The sequence below is a fragment of the Ochotona curzoniae genome, unplaced genomic scaffold (assembly GCF_017591425.1).
Source record: "Ochotona curzoniae isolate NIBS_2020 unplaced genomic scaffold, NIBS_Ocur_1.0 contig_3520, whole genome shotgun sequence".
In the NCBI taxonomy this organism is placed as follows: domain Eukaryota; kingdom Metazoa; phylum Chordata; class Mammalia; order Lagomorpha; family Ochotonidae; genus Ochotona; species Ochotona curzoniae.
The window spans coordinates 3,527,961-3,551,682 of NW_024465894.1; the positions used below are offsets into that span (position 1 = coordinate 3,527,961).

Sequence of the window (23,722 nt, forward strand, 5' to 3'; positions counted from 1 at the left end):
CTGGATTTCAAATGGGGTGCTGACGTCACAGGCAGTGGCTTAACTCGCCATACTGCAGTGTTGCTTAAGAGCAACAGAGCAGGAGAAATCTTCCATCTGCTGGTTTGCTCCCCCCAAATGGCCACAATAACCAGAGCAGGGCCAGACTGAAACCAGTGGCCAGAGGCTGCATTTGAGTCTCCCACATGGTGCCAGGCACTTGAGCCATCTCCTGCTGCTTTGTGAGATTGGAAACAAAGTCGGCAGGACTGTGACCTGCGATGTAGGTGTCCCAAGCAGCAGCTTGGTTTGCTGTGCCACAACATCAGCCCTTCTTGTCTCAGCTCAAAAGTCACTTCCTCCAGGGAGTCCTCCTAGATCAGCTACATTTCTGAAGTTCCGCCTCGCTTGCTACCCTGTGCCCTTCTGTCCCCTTGCCCTGCTCAGTTTGCTTGGTAGCACTTAGCATTGTTGTGGTGATCTTGTCTGGATCTTCTGGTCTCCGAGGCCAACTCTTCACTCTGTGAGAGCAGGGACTCGCTGGCTGCTGTTGTTTCAGCATCCGGACCTGCCTCTTGCACCCAGGGGGAGCTCATTTGTATGATAACCTCTCATTTTAAAAATTATTTTGGAAGAGTTTCAGAGAGAGGGGGAAGGACACAGCGAGATCTTTGATGCTCTGGTTCACTCCCTAGATGGCTGCGATGACCAGGCCTGTGCCGGGGTCAGGAGCTTCATTTGAGTCTGCCGTGTGTGTGGCAGGGGCCCAAGCACTCAGACCACCTTTGTTCTTCCCAGGCATCTTAACATGCAGCTAACATTAAAAGCAGAGTAGCTGGGACACGAACTGACGCCCCTGCACAGCGCTGACATCACAGGCAGCGGTTCTGCCTGCTCTGTCACCATGCTGGCCCCTGCATGCTTTCTCTTTAGTTGTGACCGTGGTCCAGAGAGACAGGTGGCGTTATTATACCCATCTCACAGTTGAGATAACCGAGACTCCAGGGTTAAATCAGGAGCCCCAAGTGACCCCACAATTGGGGACAGAGCAGGAAGCCCAGCATTGATTATTCATTGTCACCTGCAAAATGGCTTCTCCAGCCACATCACAGAGGGGGGCAAACAGAACAAATAGAATCTTTCTTGTTTTGTCCTCCTTGGGCATTGCTGAAGAGCCATTTCTGGGCTCCCTGAAATGTGAAAAATGTGTAACCTTGCAGGCAGGGTTCACACGGGAAGTCCAGGCTGTTCCAGGCTTCAGCTGGGAGCCCTGGCCCCTGTCCACCAGGCCTCAGGCGGAGTCGGGGGTCCCAGCAAAACATTGCAAAACAGGAAAAAATCTAAGGACACAAAAATAAAAGTGATGTGGCAGCGGAAACAGGGTTGCCATGGTACCGGGCGACTCGCCACGCCTGGGCGGGACCCAATGTTCTGGAAGGTTCCCCCACATGACACAGGGTTTTGGAATTTTTCGGCGGGTAAATCCTTCAGAGTGCAGGCCTCCCTGCACCCCCGGCCAAGTCGCTCCCTGGCTCTCGGAGTCCTGCGGGGGTGTAGGTTGGACTCGGGCCTGCCTGGGATTACTCAGCTTTGAAACTCAAATTGTTTGAGGAGAATTTTTGTTTTGTTTTGTTGGATGATTTTCTTGGCACAGTCCCATGGCAGAGCCTCCTGTCACCTGTCGGCAGATGGGTTTTTTAGAAAGGAGGCGTGGGCGGAGGAGGAGTTCCCTGGTTTCCACCGAGTCATCGTGTCCTGGCTTGTCACCTCGTTGCTTGGAGGTTCCCAAAGGTGGTATTTTTGAGCTTGGTTTAATAAATATAAATGTATATGCTTCAGGAGAGGCTTTTATTTTGGGGGCTAAGTTAGGATTTTTCCGTGTGTTTAGTATCCTGGAGACATTGGGATTGTCTTGGAACAGATGCCACCTGCTTGCACCTGCTCGCATCTGCTGCTTTCCTTGGCTGTGCTCGAGCCCCGGGGTGGCAGCCCCTGAAAAACAATGGTTGTGCCCTGGAAAGCTCTGCACTGGGTTTCCCCGTGGGAAATGTCAGACTCCAGGCGGGGCAGGGCCGTGACTAAGGCCCCGCCGGCCTTTGCCCTTGGTGACTCATGTCCAGCTCCTTGCCCCCCCGGGCTGCAGCCCACCCCTTACGCAGAGGTTGACCGGGACACAAAACCTTCCCTCCCGTCCCCTGGGACCTGAAGCCAGGTCTGCAGCCTGCTAGAAAAGATACTCTTGTTTGTAGACTCGGGTCCATGGAGCTTTTTGGGTAGACCTGGGTGTGAGTGTGTCCACCCCCAGCCTCTGCGTGGTTTCTGCTCAGAGGCCGGAGAGCTTGGTGATTCTGTTTTCGGGACTGTTGGCCCCTGCTGGTGTGTGAGCCATCAGGCGCACAATGCATTGGCACATAGGAGGTGTTCACAGGAGTCCAGTGGGCAGGACCATGCTGGCACTCATCTGGGAGGGCACCTCTGCCCAGTGCAGGTGGCTCTGCCCTCAGAGGTGACTGGGCACAGCAAACTCCTGGAGGTGCCACCTGATGGAGCTGGACGAGCTGTCTACTGTCTCCGCTTCCTCCATGTTACAGATGCGGGGAGCTGAGTCATAGTGTGGTTGATAGATTTACTTGAGGTGACAAAGCTTGGCAGTCGAGCCCCAAACCCCAGCTTCCTGCTTCCCAGGGCAACCGGCCGCCCACGAGGCAGGAACAGCGTGGAGGTGACGTTCAGCACTGAGCAGGGTCGTCCCTGGAGGGGTAGAGATGTGGAGGTTGGCTTCTGCGTAAAGCTGGCCTTGCCCCAGCTGGCTCTTCCAGCCTGACCTTGCCTCACGGTGCCTGGTGCATCTGTGGTCATCCCTGGGTCCCTGCTGGGCAGCTGCTCCATGCGGTGCCCTGCCAGACATGAGGGCCACATGTCAGGGGGGCTGCTGCCCTCAGGAGTGGGCAGCCTCACACGTGTTAACGAGGCAGACAGTTTGAGGCGGGGGAGCAGGGGAAGCTGTGGAGACAGTGAATTCAGGGTGCGGCAGAAGCGGGCCAGGGGCTTGCAGTCCTTGAATGGCGAGCGTAGGATGCCCAGCTCAACGTGCGCCTGACAGTGAGTTTTCCTTACCGTGATCAAATCCCAGGGGAGGATAGAAGGTTGCACACACTCAGTGCAGGTGACGTCACTGTTTCCTGAAATTCAGATTGAAGTGGTTTCCTACTGTTTTCAATGGGTTAAATCTGGCTCTCCCTGAAGAGAGAGGTCAGGGAGGACTCCCTGGAGGAAGTGGCTTTGAGAAGAGCCTTATCCCCCATCCCCCTCAAGGGTAAAAGACTCTGTGGTCCTTGGGATGTACATTCCATGTTGAAGAATCCATCCAGTGTCGAGGCGCTGTTGTGGAGGTGAGCCTGGAACAGTTGAGGAAGTGAAAGCAGACATGCAGGCAGTGGTACATCCTGGGCAAGGGCAGTATGGCACCTGCCGAGGGGCTGCTGGTGCTGGGCCCTGCAGGGGCAGCGTGAGGGAGAGTTTGGGTTCACTCCCAAAGCAAGGAACGCTCCTGGGTTTTTGAGCAGGGGGCGGTAACATGCTCTCTGGTGACCTACATGAAGAATACAGGTAGGCCATGCAGGCGGGCAAGGGCGCCGAGCTGCAGGTGTCGGGGATGAGGGGGTAGGCGGGGAGGGCAGCAGCCAGGCAGCAGTAGGCCAGTGGGAGGAGGACCAGCCTCCTCCCCCCCCAGGTCACGGTCACTCTGGTGGCTCTGTGTCGGTGGAACCCTAAGCTAAGGGGACAGTCCTGCTCGCGAGTCTGCTGGACTCGGCAGGCCTGGTTCCCAGGACGGCATGTTGTTGTGCGCTGTAGCAGCCAAGATGAGCAGGCCGAAATACCCGGAGCCAGGAGTGTGGGGCCAAGCTCGCCATGCCCAGCCAGGCCTGGCCAGTGTCACGCCTGCCGGGCTAACACGAGCTGACACTTTGGTCCTCGCCCTGGAATCCGAGGCCCAGTGGTGGTTGCAGCCCCCGGAGGGTGGATGGGCCTCACTCCCTCCACGCAGGCAGACCACCTAACCTGAGCCAGCTCCGCTGCCCCCGGTGCAGGGTTCACCAGCGGCCCCCAAGAACAGCCGGCTGGAGCATGGGAGACTTCGTTTGTAATTTTCCTAGGTTTATGCTAATTTTCATCTGAAAGGCAGAGACAAAAAAGGAGAGAGATCTTGTGCCCACAACAACGGAGGTGGGCCAAGCTGAACCCAGAACTTGGTCTGGGTCCCCATGTGACGTGGCTGTGACCTGCCGTCTCCTCAGTTAGAGAAGCCAGAACTCAAACCAGGTGCTCAGATCAGCAGTGCTGGGGTCCCAAGCAGCATTTTCAACCTCTGTGCCAACTGTCTGCTCCAAGAATTTCTTTAAGAAAAGAAGGGAAACCCGGACAAGTGAAAGGCCTATGCGATTCTGCGCATCTCTCGGGTCGGTGGAGGAAACCATGAAGGTACTGCCTCCTCTAGCCCCACCAGGAGAACCACAGGAGTGGCCCAGGGCGCAGGACCCTGAAACTGACTCTGCCATGGTCCAGACTGGCCTGATGGTGCCGGCTGTGTGCCCATGGGCCCGCAGAGCAGGGATGGCAGTACCCCACCCCACTCTCACCCCCAGATCCCAAAGTCTGTGGTTGCTTTGATCCCAGATAGATGAAGTGGGGAAGGGTTGGCATACGGCCTGCACACCTGTACACACATCCTCCTGTTTACTTTAAGCCATCCCAATTACTTCCAGCCCCGCCCTCAGTGTGAGGTTACGGCAGCGGGTGGTGTGCTGTGTTGTTGAGGACAAGTGGCAAGAACAGCAGCTCGTACATGCGAATGCTTTCTTGAACATTCCGTTGAAATACGGAGTACATACCAAGAAAGGAGTGTCAGTGTATGGACACATGAGGTTTTGGTCTCCGGATCCCAGGCATAGGCTAACACCCAAACTGAGAACAAAGCGTGATGAGCACCCTAACAGCTCTCACGCTTCCCCATGTGGGAAAGGAGAGTGTACTGTCATTTACATGGAATGGTTCAGTGATGTGATAAGTGTAGACCCAAAAGATGACATCCACATGGTCTTTGTACTGTCTTGACTATCATCCACGGGGGAAAAGCAAACTAACATTTGTCTTTTGGAGTCTGGCTTACTTCACTTAGCACGGTGACCTCCAGGTGCTTCTGTTTTTCTTGCAAATGTCCGGATCTCGTCCTTTTTTATGGCTGAGCAGTATTCCGTTTGGGATCAGTCGGTCATCGCTGGCTGTGAATTGCAGAGCCAGGGAACGAGGCCATCCTAGCCTGCACACATGCACATGCTGCCTTCTGCCGTGACGGGGCCGTGTTCCCAGGAGGGGGCAGCTGCCGCTGCAGACAGCCCCATGTTCTGACCTGCTCCACCGGCTGCTGCGTCCTCATTAGGAGTGGCCCGTGAATAAACCCCCCACTTGCCTACCCACGAATACCTTCTGGGTAATTTTATCTGCGATGGGGAATTTGGTGCGATAAAATAGAAGAAGCAGCTTTGCCTGCCCGCCCTCCTCCCCCGCCCCAGCCAGTGTGCCTCAGTCACGATGAAGGGCCCTTCTGGGTCCCTAGAGAATGGCCACTGACGCCCTGGGGACTCCCAGTTTCCCACGTGCTTGAGTGTCTTCTGAAATAGTGATGATGGGGGCAGCCCTGTGGGCGGGGCCTGGTTCTGGGCATGGCCCAGGCACAGCACTGCTGGAGCACTCGGCCCCGCAACTCCAGGACATCAGGAATACTAACTTTCCCATGGTACCTGCAGGGAAAACTGAAGCACGGAGAAATTTTAGCTGCTTAGAGGCCACCCAGCTGATCAGTGGCTGTTTCTGAGGCTGAGAGACCCCCAGCAGTCTTGAGGGGGTATGGCTCAGCAGACAGAATTAGCTTGTTTCCTTGCTCATGCCCAGCAGGAGTGGGGCAGAAAGCAGGGGAGCCCAGAAAAGTGGTCTTGAGGTGTTTGGTAAACGGTCTGGTGTCTGGGAGTCCAGACCCCTAGAGTGTGCCTTTTGCATACCATGGAAGAGCCACAAGGGCCTCTGTGGCCTGCTGCCCCCTCTGCAGGCTGGCATGATGGGTGCTGAACACAGACCCCACACAGGCTGCATGTGCACAGCTGCCCTTTGCCCTCTGCCTGTGCTAGTGCCCCAGACAGACAGCAGAGCCTGGGCTCTGGCCACGGTAGATGTTGGTGTCGCATTGTCCGGAGGTCTTATGTCTCCAAGTTAAGCTGGTGGTGAAAAAAATCCATTTCTGAAAGTCCACAGAAACCAAGCCCAATGTCTCCATTTCACTCAGCAGTGTGTCCCTTGGTTGGTCCTCCCTCCCCGCTGCCCCCATCCGGACCTGCAGACAGGAAGTATGAGTGGTTGCACTCAAGAGATTTTAGTTTCTGGTTTTAAAATGTGTGTTAATAATTAGCATATGTGCCCGAAAGTGATGAACCAGGCGATGTTTAGACGATCTGTCGCCGCTGGCTGCAAGCATGATGCTACCGGCAGGTGCCCCTGTTGACACTCACGTGTGCCCCTGGTCTTAGGTGACCCTAAGTTAACCTAGGAGGTAAGGCCACTGTCCATGATGGTCTCCACATCGAGGTGCAAGGCACAGAGAGGTCTGCTGCCTGATCTGAGGTTACACAGCTGATTTGGGACAACTTATAGCCAGGTCTGTGTGCTACAAAGGTTTGGGTGCAACGGGATGAAACAGTATGTGCTCTTGGGTGGAAAGAGAGATCAACTCTGCTGTGGGACTTGCTGGAGGAAGAGGGGCCTTAGGGTGACAGGCAACAGGTGTTAGAAGGTCTGACCAAGACCTGGTGTGATCAGGCATCCCCTGTACGGCATTGCCTCCCCTCCTTGGCCCAGCCCTGCGGAGCTGCAGAAGGCTTGGGTATGTATGGCCTGTGCTGCCCTACTGTGTGCATCCCCAGGCACGTGGGCCTGGTTTTTCTGGCTAGAGTTCTGAGGAAGTAAGGTGCATGGAATGAGGCCCGTGGGCGGTGGAGTCATGTGGCCCGGGCCCATCTCTGCCTCCCTGTTCCTTGCTGTGTGGCTTTGCTGGTGGGCTGTCTCGTTAGACACCTCACCTGTAAGATGTGGGCAGGATCGGCCCTTGCTTCTGGATCTTGAAAGGCTGAGGCAGGTCCCTGCCTGGGAGGGGCTGGCACGCAGTAAGGGCTGCATCAGTGCCCAGAGAGGTGCCCAAGGAGGGCAGTGGACAGAAGCTGCGGTGTCTCGCAGTCTGTTGGAGCCTGTAGGCTGCCCTGTTGCCGGAGAGGTGTGTGACTCGTCCTGCCCACATGTGTCCTGCCTGTGCCTCGAAGGAGCCAGTGGACTGACCTTTGCTTAGCTACCTGGATGATACCTGTCCCTCCGGGGTGGCCTGTCCATGGCCTCAAGGCTGCGGACTTAATAGCTGACCCCTGGGTGTCTGTGTCCTTGCTTCCCCGGTTTCCCCATCTGACAGTGCTGGGTGGGTGATTGCTAAGGATGCCCCAAGAGCTGGCGTGCCGGAAGTGCCTGGCTGTGGTTGGTGCAGCCTGATTGACAGCGCAGTCTGCCACCTGAGGAGGGGGGAAGAGGTCACCCCCCTATCCGCTTTGGGTCCTTGGACCTGGGGTGAAGAGGCTCCTCTCCTGGGGAATCCTGGCCCTCACAGTACCGCTTGGTGTGGTCTGGGTTTTGCCTGCCACTTACCACGCGGCCAGGGCTGAGAACTGGGAAGGGGCTCAGGCCTACTGGCTTCTGGTCAACGTCCGACGGGCTCGCCCATTGCTTACGAGTTACTGAAAGTGGTCCATCCCCTTCTGAGGAGGGATGCACAACTATATGACAGAATTCGAGTCGGCCAGCAACTGGCTAGAGAAGGCCCCTGTCAATCAGTGGTCACCATGGTTACCCCAGCGTGTCCTCCCTTTCTCAGCCTTCTGGCATGGAGCCCAGGTGACTGGTTATGAATGGAAATGAACTTTGTGATGGGGACCGAGCCTGAGGACATAGGTGTCTGTGGGATGATCCAGCAAGGAGGATTATCCCCCTGGCCCCCAAGATCTGTCCAGAGCTCACAGGCTGGAAGAATCCAGGTCAGGGTGAGCTCGGTTTGCCTGGCCTCGTGTCCATGTCTTTATCCTTGGTTTCTTGGGAGTTTCTGGCCTTTGCTGTGGGCGCTTCATAGCCGTGGGAGCTACCGCTGTGCTGTGCGCTCTGCTGTGCACTGGGGCAGCAGACATGGTCACACCCCAGCCTGCTCACAGGGACCCCCAATGTGCTGAGACTCGGGGGCATTCTACCCCTGCCTGTGCCCCTCTGCTGCCAGCTCTTGCCCTGAGTCGTTTCAGGATGCACGTCTGCTAGAACCGTGAGGCCGAGCCTGTGCGGCTGCAGCTGGACAAACGGAGCCTGTCAGCATGGGGGGCTGTGGAGGCAGTGTTAACTCCAGCTGCAAGCGCAAGGCTGCATTCATTGCTCCATTGCCCTCTTGTAGGGCTGGGAGTGTCCCCAGAGGCGGGCCTTAAGAGCCAAGGCTGGTGGGATCTGAGCTAGAGCAGCAGACGCCAGGGTGGTGAGAGGTGCTGGGGTGCAGCCCACCTCGCGTGACCTGCTCACACCATCCCGAAGTCCTGACAAGGCCTGCAGTCCAGAAAGCCACTTACCTTTGACTCAGCAGTTTCCACATGCTTGTGAGCGGGAAGAATCTTCCCCTGCTCATAAAGCTGTTCCACCAAGCACCCTGGAGATCCTGGTGGAAACGATGCGTTTCAACCCAGAGCAACCCAGAGGCTGACGACGTAGGTGGTCAGCAGGGAGGTGTATTATGTGCAAATGCGGAGTTTGGTTTGGCTGGTGCTCTTGGCCCGGAAGTGCAGCTGGGAGGCCGCGCTCTGTTCCCAGGCAGGAGAGCTGAGCCTGGAGCTGGCGGTTCCTGCTGCCTGCACTGTCTGTCATGGGAGGTCCCTATCGCCCGTTGCTCGGAAGGCGGGGGCCTTGGCTGTTGCTGCATTCCGTGTACCGTGACTTGGGAGCTGGGTCGTTGGGCTCCCGTGTCCCTCTCAGCCACCTGTATTCTCAGAATGGAGAAGGCACGTCTGGGTCAGGCAGGGCCAGAAATGAGCACCTGCGACAGTCCTGGATGCTCAGGACCTTTGGCAAATAGTCTTAGATGAGCGAGAGTTTTTTTGTTTTAATTTTTGTGAAATAATGACAGCATGGGACATGCAGGCCAGTGGGGAACTATGGAAGATCATGGGCGACTGACTGTCTGCATTTTTCTGTGGTTTCCTGCCGTCCACACCACGGTCTCTGGAAAAGGGGCCATTCCTTTGTGGAAGGGTACACTTGACCCACCTGTGCTGCTGGATGGCCGGCAGCCTTACAGTCCCTGGACCAGGAGGAGGACGGAGGGGACTTCTGCTTGCGCTCTGCTTTCTCATGCCTCCTAAAGAGTCCATCGTCCTCTTGTTTTTCCAGATGGACAGCAAGTGTGGGAGATGGAGGCGACCGTGGATAAGGACAAGAGCCAGCCTGTAAGCAAGTGGCCAAGCTGACCTGCAGCCAGCTCAGACCCCGACCCCGAGCCAGCCAGTTCCTCCCCTCCCCTCCCCCGTTCACTTCTCTTTCCCTTACTTTCCCTTTCTCTCTGCCCCTCTCCTAATCCTTTCCTTCTTTCCTTCATCACAGTGACCCCCCCCCACCTGCCCGCCACCCATAATCGGGACCTGACAGGCCACAGTGTCGCTCCACCCCGCTTTCCCCTCCCTGGGAGCTTGTCAGGACTCCTCCCGTCAGGAGCGCAGTCTCTATGTGTTGAGGGTCTGCATGCACCTCTAGGCGTGGTTGCAGTTAAGTTCATGACCCCTGCTTCCTTCCAGAACATGCTTTTTGTCGAGATCCCCGAGTATCGGAACAAGCACATCCGCACCTCTGTGAAGGTGAACTTCTACGTCATCAACGGCAAGAGGAAACGGAGTCAGCCTCAGCACTTTACCTACCACCCAGGTGAGGCACCCTCTCAGTCGGCGCCTTGCCGTAGGGTGAGCAGCACCAGGGCGTGGGGCTTGGGACACCTGAGGTCTGCCCCAGCGGGGCGACTGTGGACAGGTGACCCCACCTCTCTGAGCTTCAATGCCCTCATCTGTCAGATGGTGCCTTCCTTGTCCTAGTTAGGGAAATCAGATGCATAGAAGAGACTTGGCACATCTGGGAAGCTGGTGTCAGTGATGTTGGTCGAGGAAGGCTGTCGTTATTTTGCTTTGGGGAGAGGTCACAGACATCAGTGTGTAGCAGCACCTGCCACGGGGACAGCACCTGTCTTGTCTTAGATTTTCTTCTGCCTGGGCTAGCAGGATCACCCAAACTCCTGTACTTCCAAGAGTAATGGGTGCCGCTCACTCCTCTGTTCAGAAAACGTTTGTGTGTCAGGCCGTGTTCCAGGGCCAGAGTTGTCCAACCCAGCAGTGAGCTAGACATGAGGTATCTGTGCTCTTGTGGAGCGGGCCCACTCTGGAGCACCAGCACCACACTGGGCTGGCTGGGATGAGGGCTGCAGAGGGAACAGGTAGGGATGGCAGGGGCAGCTGTGGCTGCCAATCAAAGATACTGCTTCAAGCTGTCCCTTGGGAGGCAGGCTGTCTCTGTCCAGCGCTAAAAACCTGGGACTCGAGCCTGGCCCTCACTGCCATGTTGATTCCATCCTCTGACAGTTGTACATGGAGCCTTGGCAGGCTGGAAGTACTGAACCCAGCGGACAGCTTGGTGGACATGGCCATAGCTGGTATGGGTACCCACTACACACCTGCCCCTGGCCAAGTGGTTTCTGTGTGTATCTACTGTGGGATGAGGTGACTGCCTCTGCCTGTAACACAGAAGGAAATTGAGGCATGGGCCGCCCCTGCACCCTAACCAAGGACGTCGCTATTCTTTGGCCTGGGCAGGGTCCAAGGCTCACTTGGGTTCTGTTGGGTGCTGTTCTAGGCTCAGCAGTGAACAGATCAGGCTAAAAACTTCACTTGGAGGGTCTGACAGTATGTGCGCTGTGGTGAGAAAGGGGATTCTAGGTCCTGAATCAAGTTCCAGACATGCTCAGTGTCATGTGTCTTATCTTGTCGTCCGTGGCAACGCATGATATGAAGGAAACTGCCAACCAAGGAAGCCAGGGTGAGGTCATTTGAGGTCACAGGCCTGCTCCTGAGCCCCTGCTGGGGAGAAGACCGCTTAGCCATGCCCCAGGGCCAAGCCAGATCCACCCCCCCAAACCCCCCCCCCCTCCAGCCACCTCTCCAATGCTGGAGAAGTTAGCAGTTGGAAGTTTGGGTTTCTGATCTAAAACACTGACCCAGGCTCAGGAGGGCCAGAGTCTGGCTGTTTCTGCCCCACCCGCTAGAACCATGTTCTCATGCAACCCTCTGCCAATCCTCCTGCGTGTGTCCACACTCACTGCTACATGTGTGCCCATTTGCTTTTTTCTCCCCACAGTCCCAGCCATCAAGACAGAGCCCACGGATGAGTACGACCCCTCTCTGCTCTGCAGCCCTGCCCATGGAGGCCTAGGGAGCCAGCCATACTACCCGCAGCACCCCATGGTGGCTGAGTCCCCCTCATGCCTGGTGACCACCATGGCACCCTGCCAGCAGTTCCGCTCGGGGCTCTCATCTCCTGATGCCCGCTACCAACAGCAGAACCCAGCAGCCGTCCTCTACCAGCGGAGCAAGAGTCTGAGCCCCAGCCTGCTGGGCTACCAGCAGCCGGCTCTCATGGCCACGCCCCTGTCCCTCGCGGACACCCATCGCTCTGTGCTGGTGCACGCTGGCTCGCAGGGCCAGGGCTCGACCCTGCTGCACCCGTCTCCCACCAACCAGCAGGCCTCGCCCGTGATCCACTACTCGCCCACCAACCAGCAGCTACGCTGCGGGAGCCACCAAGAGTTCCAGCACATCATGTACTGCGAGAATTTTGCACCCGGCCCCACCAGGCCTGGCCCACCCCCTGTCAGTCAAGGTCAGAGGCTGAGCCCGGGTTCCTACCCCACAGTCATCCAGCAGCAGAATGCCACAGGTCCAAGAGCTGCCAAAAATGGACCTCCAGTCAGTGACCCAAAGGAAGTCTTACCTGCAGGAGTGACAATTAAACAGGAGCAGAACCTGGACCAGACCTACCTGGATGACGGTGAGTTTTCTGTTCTGGACCAGGAAAAATGGGGCTCTGGGGAAGGTCCCTGTGTGGCCTACATGGCCTTCCTGACCTGCCCAGGCCTCAGCATCCCTTTTTTTAACTTAGCACAAGAATAAGATGAACTGGAATGTCATGCAAGTGGTGTTTCCCAGTGAGAACCTTTGGGGGATAGAGGTGGGTTGGGTAACAGCTTTAACAAGCAAGGGCAACTCTGGCCCTAGGAGCATCCCTTGGGTTGTGAACTCACTCTGTTTAACTGTTTCCACTCCCTAGCTGGTGGCCAGATTAAGGCTGGGGACAGGCCCAGAAAAGAAGGAAAACACAAAACTGAGTTCCCTCCGTCCTGGTGGAGAGAAGCTCCATTCTTAGTGTTCTCGTGGAGGGCAGGGGAGAGGAGGAAGAGCACTCCCTAAGGAGGGGGTTGGGCAGTGGGAGTAGGGGCTGGTGGCCAGGCAGCCAGCAGAGGCTGGCCACGTGCTTCTCAGCAGAGTGCACTGATAGGGCAGAAGTTGGTTTCCACCAGGGTGGGCCCAGCGGAAGATGCAAGAGGGCCTTTGTGTGGTTCCGTAGATGCCCCAGTTTGTTGGCAGGTGTGGGGCCTGACCTGAGGGTGGTCTTGTTGGCATAGCTGGGATGTGACCTTGGCTTGCGTCATGCTGACCAGGCTGAGTTGGCACTGGCCAGGGGTAGCGGAGGCACAGAGCATGGGGCACGATCCCTTGGGGACTCCACGGAAGATGTGAGAACTACGCAGGAAGGAAACCCTGGTGGCCGCTCTCCCTGATTCCTGTTGTGAGCGCTGCAGGTGGCGGATGGCACCTGACACGCAGGTTGGAGTCAGAAAGCTTTGGCTGTTGAAGCATGGCATGTTTTCGAATTAGCGGTGTTCAGTGGTACCCCAAAACCTCAGTTGCTTGGGAGCACTAACTCTCGGGCATCCAGATAAGGAGTAGGAACTCAGAACACAGAGTTCTGTAGTCATGGGAGGTGGGTGGGTTGCTACCTTTTCTGACACTTGAGTGACGGGAAGAACCTTTGGTGCACTATCTGGATAAGCTAGGTTATCTGGGGCTCTGTGGCTTCTAGAAGTTTCCATGCCTTATCTCTTGTAAAATGATCCACCCATCCATCGAAAACCTCCCCCTTCCTGTAGGCTAATACCACCCAGGTGCCTCCCCAGGCCGACCTCAAGGTCCTGCTTCTGAATGATTGATAATCCGATCCCAGATAACCAAATGCAGCTAGGGCCCCCCTGTGTTCCATTTTAGATTTGCCTCTGCTTGCCTGCATGGGGCAGGGCTAAGATGCGGTGCAGGTACCTGTTCTCAGGGGGTTGATCTCCAGTGTTTGCGTGGTGCCTGGTGCCTGGCAGTGGGGGCAGTTGACAGATCTATCTGTGTGCAGGGGTGGTTGTGTTACGGTTGAGCTGCTTTATAAGTGGAGGTCCAGGTTGTTACCAGCAATGCCTGGTGGTTCTCTCCTCAGCTTAAGCCGGGAATCTGTTGCTGTTGCAGACAGGAAAGTTGATTTGCGAAGGGTCCAGGTGAGCAGGAAAGGGGAAAGGACCTCCATAGAGAAAGCCAGGAGGTGGGGTGCCTCTCCTGCAGAGGGAGAGACAGACACCAAAGGTTTGGGGAAGGGTCTTGGGATTTTAAGCATTCCCTGACCCCTCCTTGTTGGGCAGGGAACCTACAGGTAAGATGTTCCCCATGGGTAGTCTGATAATTAGTTAGGAAATGGGTGGGCAATGCTGGTGCCGCCCACCTGAAGGTGTGGGCAAGACCCCAGCAGGCCTGGATGGTCTCAAGGTCACTTCCCAGTGGTCTCTGAGGCTGGCAGGTCTGTTCCCTATCCCTGGTTCCCACGAGCACCTCTCAGTGTCTCTGTGAACCCAAGTGGGCTCTGGCCACAGCGCTGTTTGCTGTCTTTTAAAAAAGTTACAGAGGATGGCTAGGTGTGCAGGACTTTGTGAATGCTGGTGGCATCTGCATCATGGTCACAGCAACTCCTGGTAGTCCCGTCCCCTGCTGGCTCTTAGCAAATGGAGCGTGGCACCGTTACTGCTGCTGGAAGGACCCTCAGAACGTTCTGGATGACCAAGCCATGCACATTGTTTGCTGTTTGCTGAGACTGCAGCCCTGCCGGGCGCTGGGTGACCAAAGAGGTGGACCTGGAACCTGCCTATCTGCCCCCTGCGGCAGAGGGACCTACGGGCGCTACATCCGGGCCCACCTGTCCCTCACGGGCTGCTCGGGTCCATGAGCCCCTGGCGTTAGTCTTGAGAGTTTTTGGAAGTGTGGCAGGAACTTGGTTACTGTGCCAGTAGACTCTGGGGCTGTGGAAGGCAGCTAGATAGGTGGGCAGGAAGAGGGCAGTGACCCAGCTGGGAGGCGACCACGCCCCTTCCCTGGGGGCTGACGCCCTTGGGGTTTGGTAACCTTACACCAGAGCTGGAGTGACCCAGGGGGTCTTGACTGGGGTCTCACTGGGCTCCCTCTCTGTGGCACCTGCTCCCTGGTCTCTGGGCAGACTGTGTGAAGTTCCAGGGCACAGTGCTCCCAGTTGTGTTGCTTGGGTGCTTTCTTCTAGTTCTTTGTTCCTGTGGCCCTCGGACCTGTTCTCTGCCCTTGACCCCTTGTCTCTTGTTCCATTAGCTCCAGGTGGTATCAGGAGTCACCAGCCCCTCCCAGCAGTGGATGCTGTGGCTGCGTTCTTGCTCCCCTCCCCCAAGCCCTGGCCATCCTAAACCCTTTCTCTTTGTCCCTGACTCCTCTGTCCTTCACTCCATCCTTCTTACACCCAGACATTTTGCTGGCTGCCTGCCCTGTGCCAGGCACTACCCTGGGACTTGGAAACACTGATGACCAAGTCCACAGAGAGCCTTGCTTTCGTGGGTTCTTGTTGGTGAAGGGGTAGATGCTAGCAGAGCAGGTGATAGGCAGGTGAGCTCAATTCTGACAGCAGTGAGAACCACGAGGGAAATCACTGAGTCAGGAGCCGGCGGGTGGCAGGATGGGGGTGGTGGTGGCCCCTCAAGACCCAGCAGGTAGAAGAAGCCACAACCGGGGGGGCCTGGGGCACAGGGAGCAATAGGGAGTGGCGGCTCCAAGGTGTCCCACTTCCCAGCAGCAGTGCAGGGGCGGGGGGGGGGGGATTTTGCCCTAGGAAAGTAGGCCAGATGGAAGGAGGCAAATGAGTTCCGTCTGATGGTCTCAGGACCATAAAAGGTTTCTCTCACTACAGACAAGAGCCTGTTGTGAAGACCGGAATGTTCTGGAGGGATGGCGTGGGTTTCAACATGGGCGCCTCACTGTTCCCTCCATGCTGAGGTTACCTGTGATGTGACCAGCATGTGAAGGCTGCAGTGTAGGTGTGACCACTTCCGCTGCATGCAGTGGTGGGCCCGCGCAGGCCGTGCAGAGGCCAGGGAAAGTGGACTCTGATGAGACTTTCACTAGGTGTCAGGGACTTCATGGGGGACCCTGGGTTCAGAGGTTCCTGGGCCACCTCACCACCAAATCCACCACAGATTGCAGGGGAGTGAGCTTGCCTCCACCCTCGGGCTAGACAGGAGGCTGCAGGGCAGGGGGCGTGGCTTGCAACTCGGAACTTCTTGACCCGTCATTCCGGAAACGTGCAGGGACGGGATGTGGTCTGAATGATGGCTGGAGGCCCTGGTGGGGCTTGCAGGGGCAGCAGATGCCGTGCCCGCGTGTGCATGCATGTTGCCGGTGAGGTGAGAGCTGGTCCAGGGCTGCTGTCCTTCTTAGATACCTTCTGTAGAAGGTATCTAAATGTTATTTCTTGAATTGCCTTGGGTGAGTCCTCTCTCTTCATGTAATGAAATCTGGGCACATTCAAGATCCAGAGTGTACTTGGTGTGCGAAGTGGCTTTGAAAGTATGTGGGCAAGTGGAATCAAAAGATAAGTTTCCTTTGGTGCAAAAGTTTCAAAATCCATGCGTATCATTTTTACAGCATGTTTTTCTGTGAATTTTTCAGACTTTTTTTTTTTTAACGCATGGTTCTCAAAAATGCCTATGTACCGGAACAAATTTCTGCTTGAATTCCATTTTACCTGTACTTTCCAAAGTGCACTCATGTCGGGCAAGTGGGATACCCGCATGGCTCACGGCAGAATCTTTTTCCCCAAAGTCCTGGCTCATGTGCCTCTGTCCCTTCCATGAAGGCAGACCCTGCCAGTCTGCTATGTTGTCCTCAGAGGTCACACAGGGTGACGCCCAGGGCCACCCAGACTGTAATGTGCACCCACTGCAGGGTGCTGCTGAGCCTCCCTAGTTTTTTGTGCGCGGGGGCCTTATTGTTGGGGGCGCATCCTGCCCGCTTCCCAGCCACATTTCTGCTGATGAGCCCTGGGGCTGTGTCCAGTCTTGGGGAACTGCTTGTTTCTTTGCCGCTCACGTGACACATTTCTGCTGAGTACCTGTGTACAGAACCTGCCCACACATCTTGTAGAGCGGTCATACCAATTCAGACCGCTGTGAGGCAGCGTGGGAGTTATCAGAGGTCATCTTCGGGCTCATTGCCTTCTGTCTGTGGCCTTGGTGCAGCTTTCACTGCCCAGGAGTGAGGTTTGTGTCTAAGCTGCTCTCAGTAGCAGACCCGAAGGGAGAGGGAGGGAGCAAGAGGTTGGGGGTCGCCTGCTCCCACCTTTGCTTGGATCAGCAACTTGAACTCTCCAGCCTCTTGTTTTTGTACCTGCGGACACCCCTTCCACTCCAGCACTCACAAATCACTCTGACTGCATCAGTGTTTGACCTTGACATTGCCAGCAGAGGACCTCTGGCCCGTATACAGCCATCTGGATGACAGTAGCTCCACAGCCAACTTTCTTGGGGCAATTATCTCCACCCCCCCTTAGTCTCAGCTCTAGTTTTGCTACCTCCACACTCTGCGCCTTTCTGTGATAGGAATGTTAGATTTATATATATATATATATAAATAAATATATATATATAAAATATAAAAAAGACCCTGGAGAAGGAACTTGGCAGCTGGCAGGTATTGGCTACGTTGGGGCATGGATGGTCCCAACTTTGATCTGACACCTAAAGGCTGGGCAGCAGGGGTAACTTCCTCTGCCCAGGCAGAGTCCCTCAGATGTCCTAGGGGAAGCTGTGTCACCTCCATGTGCAAGTTTCTGGGGAGGTGGCTGCCTTGGGTGACCAAGTGGCTGATCCAACCAACTGGTTTAGACAAGCATGGGGCAGTGGTCGGCTCCCAGGCGTTTTCTTGTTCCTGTTTCATTTTATTTATTCCCTCACCTCCTCCCCACTCCTCAGTATTCCCCCAGTATTCCCCCTTCTGACCTAAGATGCTGGCTGTGCGAGTTAGCCCCACCCCTGGCTGTGTGGCCTTGGACAGTGCAGTGGATGCACCAACAGGCAACTGTGCACCTGTTGGTGTGCCCTCATTTCCCCGGCTTGAGATGGAAGCTATCAGAGCGACCCTCTTCTCTGCCTGTGCCCACGATGGAGTTGGTGCATGCCAGGTGCTCTGTCCATGGCATGAGGAGCACCCCACCCCCCAGTCAGTATTCATAGCAGTTCTGGTTTGTTTAGGAATTTGATTGCCATGACTTCCTCTAGGATGTGGTACAGATTTTTTTCAGGCAGGCTTGCATAGGAGGCTCGGCTGCGTGGTCTCTGAAGAGGGGTTCCTGCTGTTTCGGGTCCAGGATCTTCTATGTGGGCAAAGCCCAGAGTGTGCCCAAGGCTCGCTCCTGCAGCCCTGTTTTGGGCTTCCTGGGTATGGATCTGTGCCCCAAGATCCTACCCTGGGCTGTGAGCCCTGCTGTGGCCCTGCTGTGGGGACCCTGGCCAGGGTGGACCAGTGACCCACCTTGTGCTAAGCTGGGCCATCGACAGGGGACCAGGGGTGCATGGGACGGCTGGTTAACCAGCGGCTTGTGTTATCCAGCATGTGGGGAGCAGACAAGGGGAGTACCGACAGAGAGGCAGCCTTCCTGGGCCAAGGAAGCGAGGAGGCACGGAACAGGAATGGGCTCTGACACTGGCCTCGCTTTGTTCAGCAAGTCAGGATCTGTCATGGGGGCGGCACAGTGCCCACGGCAGGCCTCTGACAAAGCAGCTCCTGTCTGGGGAAGCGTGCAAGGGCCTGGCCACCACCCATGAGCCCAGCTGCTGTGTGGACTCCCATGGGCTGGGCTTCCGGGTGCTAACAGTTGGCAGGGGGCAGGGCACAGGAGTTCTCCATTTTAATGAGAACCAGGCCTGGCCACTGCCTGGTGGGACCACCCAGAAGCTCTGCACACCTGGAGAGGCCAGTGCAGGTGTTGTGTGGGGTCCCAGTGTGATGGGTCAGAAACCCCTGGCACCCATCAATACTGTGATCAATTCACACGGCTGACTGTGGTGGGCACCAACTAAAGCTCCTGAATTCTTTCTAACATTCATTCAAAATTATATTGAAAATGTACTTTGCTATGGGCACTATGTTCCTACAGGTTCCTGGAAATTGTGCATCAGTTTTCGTTCCATTGTTTCATGAAGTTCCTGAAGCTTCTTCATAGGTTTGGGAGGAGGGAAGGAAGACGATATGAAAAAATATCCAGAAAAATACTGTGCCCATTTCTGCTCTAGTCTTTCTGGAGATTTTTAGAACATTGCTTCCCAGGCTTGTTTTTTGTATTGCTGTCATATTTATTTTTTATGTTGGCAGCAAGCTAAGATAATGCTCCAGCTGGTGAGGGCGTGTGGAGTAGGCGTTACCTGTACTGTCCTCACTGGACGACCAATGGACAGTAGCACAACCCCAAGGATGGTTCCAAGGAGCCTTTTAGCCAGTTGTTTCCTGGTCACCGCGCCTCTGGCAGGTCGGTGCAGTAAGAGCACTGCACCAGTTGGCATGGCCAGGGGATGCTGAGGGGTGGGGCTTGCTCAGCTCCTCCCTACTGGGGCAACCGTGTTGACCCAGGGAGAACACTTTCGGAGTTTCCTTCTGTAACCCCAAAGAGGTGCGGATTCCATCGTCCTCTCCCTTAGCCACAAACTGGCTTCCTTCAGTTACAGCTTCCCGGGGTTAACTTAGGAACAAAAATATTAAGTGGAAAATTCCAGAAATAAGCAAGTTGGTAAGCTTTGGGATGTGTGCTGAGCAGCTGTGGCCCTCCTGGCAATTTGCATCATTTCTCCTTCTGAGTGCGCCTGCTGTGTCTGTTACCCACTCATTAGTCGCTCAGTGGCGGTCTCAGCTGCCAGGTTGACTGTCCGGCATCACAGTGCTTGTGTTTATGGGACCCTTATTTTACTTCGCAACGGCCCCAAGACGCAAGTCTAGGAAGGCTAGCAATTGGGATGTAACAGAGAGGGTGCTTGCAGGTGCTTCTGTTATGTGGAAAGGGGAGAGTTTGTTGGGGGTGTATACCTGTAGGGGGCAGCAGAGTACCCGTGGGGCTCTGTACTGCCCACAGCTCCACGTATCCACTGGCAGTCTTGGAATAGGTGGGGAAACTATATTGTTCCCCACTTCTTTCTTCTACAAAAGGGAGCAAGGTATGCACACATCCCACCTCTGCCCAAAGCCAAGGGCAGCCTGGGGTCCCTGGCTGTGATGGCCTGGCAGATGGCTTTGTACACCTGTTGTGTGGTACGTGGGGCTGGTTCTTGGCATTGGGATTGCCTGTGCACAGAGCTCATCTCACTTCTGGGTTGTCCTGCTTGGCTTTCCGCCTGGCTGTGTCACTTGGGCTAATGCTGGCCGCTCTCAAAGCTGTGGAGGGATGAAATTGGGAGCATCTTGGAGAACGCTTTCCTGGTCCCTGGCGTGTATGGTCAGTGTTCCGTGGTAAATGTGTACATGTTTGGATGGGCATTGCCAGTACTAGGCCAGGCAGGAGGGCCCTGCCTCAGCCTGGATTCTTACCATCCCATCAGGATGCCTCTCAGTATTTCAGTAGAGGATAGTGTCTTGTTAGAAAATCCCAAAGGCACTGTACTGCCCGCAGGTGAGCCCACAAAATTCGCAAGAGCTGCTGTTGCCAGACCTGTCACTGAGCTCATGGCAGGTGAGTGAGCATCACATAGATGTCTGTCCCCAGCAGGTCCATCTAAGAACGTCAGGTGTCCAGTGGGACTGCTTAGCGTTAGTGCTGTTCTTGCCTGGGACCCGGCGTGTGTGCTTTGAACTTGAGGCTTAAGGAAGAGGCGGCCGGCCTTCCAGCGGACCCCAGAGCCTCTGCACAGCAGATGTTTGCTAAAGAATGTGCCTTGCATGAGGAGGTCAGAAGCCACCAAACCACAAGAAAGTCCTTCCCAGACTCGCTGTCCACTCAGCCAGCGTTCCAGAGCTGCAGCTGACCCACAGCTCCAATGAACACAGCCAAGAGAGACGCCATCCCGTGGCCTGTGGCAGTCTCGCAGCTATTCCCCAAAGCCCAGCACTCCTACAGTGGGTTACAGCTCCTGGGGAAGGCATTGCCTTAGAGTGGAAAGCAGGCGTTGTGGTCATGGAGTGAGCTGCTCAGGGAAGTGGGGTGTGTGGGGAGACTGGAAGCTGCCAGCTCTGTCCTTTTGTTCTCACTGGAACATGGTGCGCAGGTGCTTGGACCCATGCACCTGCCTCGGCAGAGTGGTGTGCTGGACCCGCAGTCCACTTAGCTCATTTCAAGATGCTGCAGCTGGTGCAGGGCCACAGCCCAGGAAAACCCAGGGGCTTCCGACATGTAATGCTCATGTGAAATTATTCATGTTTGCACATAGATTCCCAGTGTCAGGTCTGACGAGAGTCTGTGTCTCTAGGAATACAGGGACAACAGCATAGGTGTTTGCGGCTGGCGTCGGCTTGGTGGCAATTAATCCATTTACTATAAATTAGATTTTTCTCAGTGCTTTCTGCCCGCTCCTTCCTATCAGTAAGCCCATTTTGGACAAATGGCAAAACCTTGTTCTAGGAAACACACATGTACATGCGTGTGCATTGCGTACACACAGGCACATGTACAACACGTACACACACACACACAGTGTACACACACCGAGCCCTCATTGATGAAGCAGCCCCACTCCGCCCTCTGTGTCTCGTGGCCTTTGTGTGCGACTTGGGAGGAGAAGAATCCAACGCTCTGTCCGGTGCTGACACCAACGTTCTTGTACTTTTCACCCTCTCAGGAAAAAGAGAGGGGCTTTCTTCTTGAGGACTGGGGAAGCCACGCGTTTGGCTCTTCCCCCAGAGCACTTCCAGCACCTCTTGAATTTTCCAGTGCTCCAGGGATCTGGTTGAGGGGGAGCTGTGTGTCGGGGGCCTGCCTGTCTTGCCTGCTGTCTTGTCTGGCATGCTGGCGTCTGTCTAGGCAAAAGCAAGACGTGCAGCGCGTGTCTTGAGGAGGTAGTGCTGGCCCTCAGAAACGCCTCCCCGGCTTGGGCATGGCATCAGCTTAGCCCTTCCCAACTGCCATCAAGTCAGCTCATGTAAAGGGCAAGATGACCAGCTCTGGGACCCTGCCGTGATTTTTAGGATGGGATCTGTGGCGTGACGATGCCCACAGTCGGTTCTTACAGATTTCCGGACGTGGATCGTGCCTTTTGAAGTCCCATATTTATTGGATGCCCCAAATTGATGAAGGCATCCTTTGCATTCGGTGCAGATGGATCGAGTTGTGGTCTGCCTTAGCGTTTGGAAAGGGACGACCGACTGGCATTGCCCTGCTGCATTTAGCCTGCAGAGACTGTGTTGGGCTCACCCACACTGTGCTTCAAAAAGTGTTGGGCTCAGATGCCAACATTTAGAAACCAGGGGATGGCAGAGTAAAATCTAGGTTTCTGGCTTTGCTTAGGAACTCCAAGGATCTAGCCCCCTTAGGTCCCGCATTTTGCATGACCACTCTCTCAAGTCAGAGCCAGGACTGGTCTTGGAGAGGGACATGAACCTGTCCCCCTCCATGTTGACCACTGCTCTGTACTGTCCCCTGATGGTATGCAGAGTGGCTGTGGCATCTGCCACGCAGTAGCTCTGTCATTTCTCTTGCACTTGGCCAGCCTCACACAGGGAAAGTTTGCCTCACCTGTGGCATGCCTCCTGCTGCAGGAAGATCTCGTAGTGTTAGGTGGCGCCCACAGGAATCACACTAGTATCTGTGACCAGCACGGGTGTCCCCCTTGATTCAGTGACACATGAGCTGCCAGCTGCTGATAGCCTGTTCTGACCCTGCAGTCCCCCTTCCTCTTCTGGTTGGAAAAGTTCTATAAAGGGAAACTTTCCTTGCTCCACAATGGGAGGATTCATATAGGAAAGGCAGGATGAATGCGTGATTCTTTCCCTTTATTTGCCATCTTTAAAAATAATAATAAGTTAGTTCATTAGCATCCTCCGGCGGGGATCTATTAGGGGTTGTGTTTTGTTTGCTATGGAAGTTTTTCTGGGCACCATTGTGTACTCATGGATGTAAGCATAATTGAGGTTTTCAGATTGTAATGGGCCTTTGTGGGTAGTTCCTTTGTCTTTAGCCTCTGATGGGTCTAAATGATGTGACTTCCTCCCCGCGCTGCCTCTGGCTTAGCAGTATGCTCGGATGCTCAGGGGCAAGGAACCTACATTTGATGCAAAGCTGCCACCCTAGGGTGTGGTGAGGGGGAGGCAGTGCAGGGGGCCCTGAACACTGTTGGCTGAGCTGGTCCCCATTGCATTGTGCAACTTTTAAAGAGATGTCAGAGCAGGTGGGGTTTGCAGGATGGGGCAGTGTGGTTGTAAATGAGGCTGCTGTGACCAAAACCCAAAAGAACTGCAGCTTCACCAAGCCCCGGGGCTTCATTGTTATGTGATGGAGTGGACAGAGGCACTCGGGGGCTGGTCTGCTGGAACTCCTGTTGTCAGGAATGCAAGGCAGGGACAGCCTTGGGGTGGCTCTTCTGGGGTGACTCCCAGAGAAGAAGAGGTAGGAGAAAGAGGAAGAAGGGCATATCTGGCCTGAAGATCTCACACATACCTTGAGCTGATGCCTCCTTGCCCAGACCCTGTCATGTAACTGCATTGAGTTGCAAGGGATTCTGGGAAGTGTAGTTTTTATATTTGCATCACCCAAGCTGGTATAGCTAGAACTCGTGTGGAAGACAAGGACCATGGATTTTGAGTCTGTGCTGGATACATGACCATAATGGGCAAACAGCTTCCAAAGGAGGCTGGATGTTTTGTATTTTTGAAAAGATTTATTTTATTTTTATTGGAATATCAGATTTATAGAGAGGAAAATCTTATGTCCACTGATTTACTTCCCAAGTGACCGCAGCAGCCAGAACTGTGCTGATATGAAGCCAGGAGCCAGGAGCCTCTTCCAGGTCTCCCATGCAGGTTCAGGGTCCCAAGGCTTTGGGCAGTCCTTGACTGCTTTCCCAGGCCACAGGCAGGGAGCTGGATGGGAAGCAGAGCCACCAAGATTAGAACTGGCAACCATATGGGATCCCAGCATGTACAAAGCAAGGACTTTGGCTGCTAGGCTACAGCGCTGGGCCTGTGGGTGCTTTGTATTCTTTAACTTCTAATATTTGTTAAATGTCTCC

At 55.3% G+C, this 23,722-nt stretch overlaps 1 protein-coding gene across 5 annotated transcripts in view; it reads left to right on the top strand.

The window, feature by feature from the left end:
- The window catches only part of NFATC2 (nuclear factor of activated T cells 2), a 120,358-nt gene that overhangs the window by 73,749 nt on the left and 22,887 nt on the right, over positions 1–23,722 (top strand). For 3 of the 5 annotated variants that reach the window (XM_040981304.1, XM_040981305.1, XM_040981303.1), the window contains exons 7-9: positions 9,490–9,545; positions 9,891–10,017; positions 11,494–12,183. In XM_040981304.1, the coding sequence (XP_040837238.1) occupies positions 9,490–9,545; positions 9,891–10,017; positions 11,494–12,183 (873 nt within the window). Of the gene's footprint in view, positions 1–9,489; positions 9,546–9,890; positions 10,018–11,493; positions 12,632–23,722 lie in introns of those variants that run through there. The other 2 variants (XM_040981302.1, XM_040981301.1) reach the window with 1 other exon arrangement.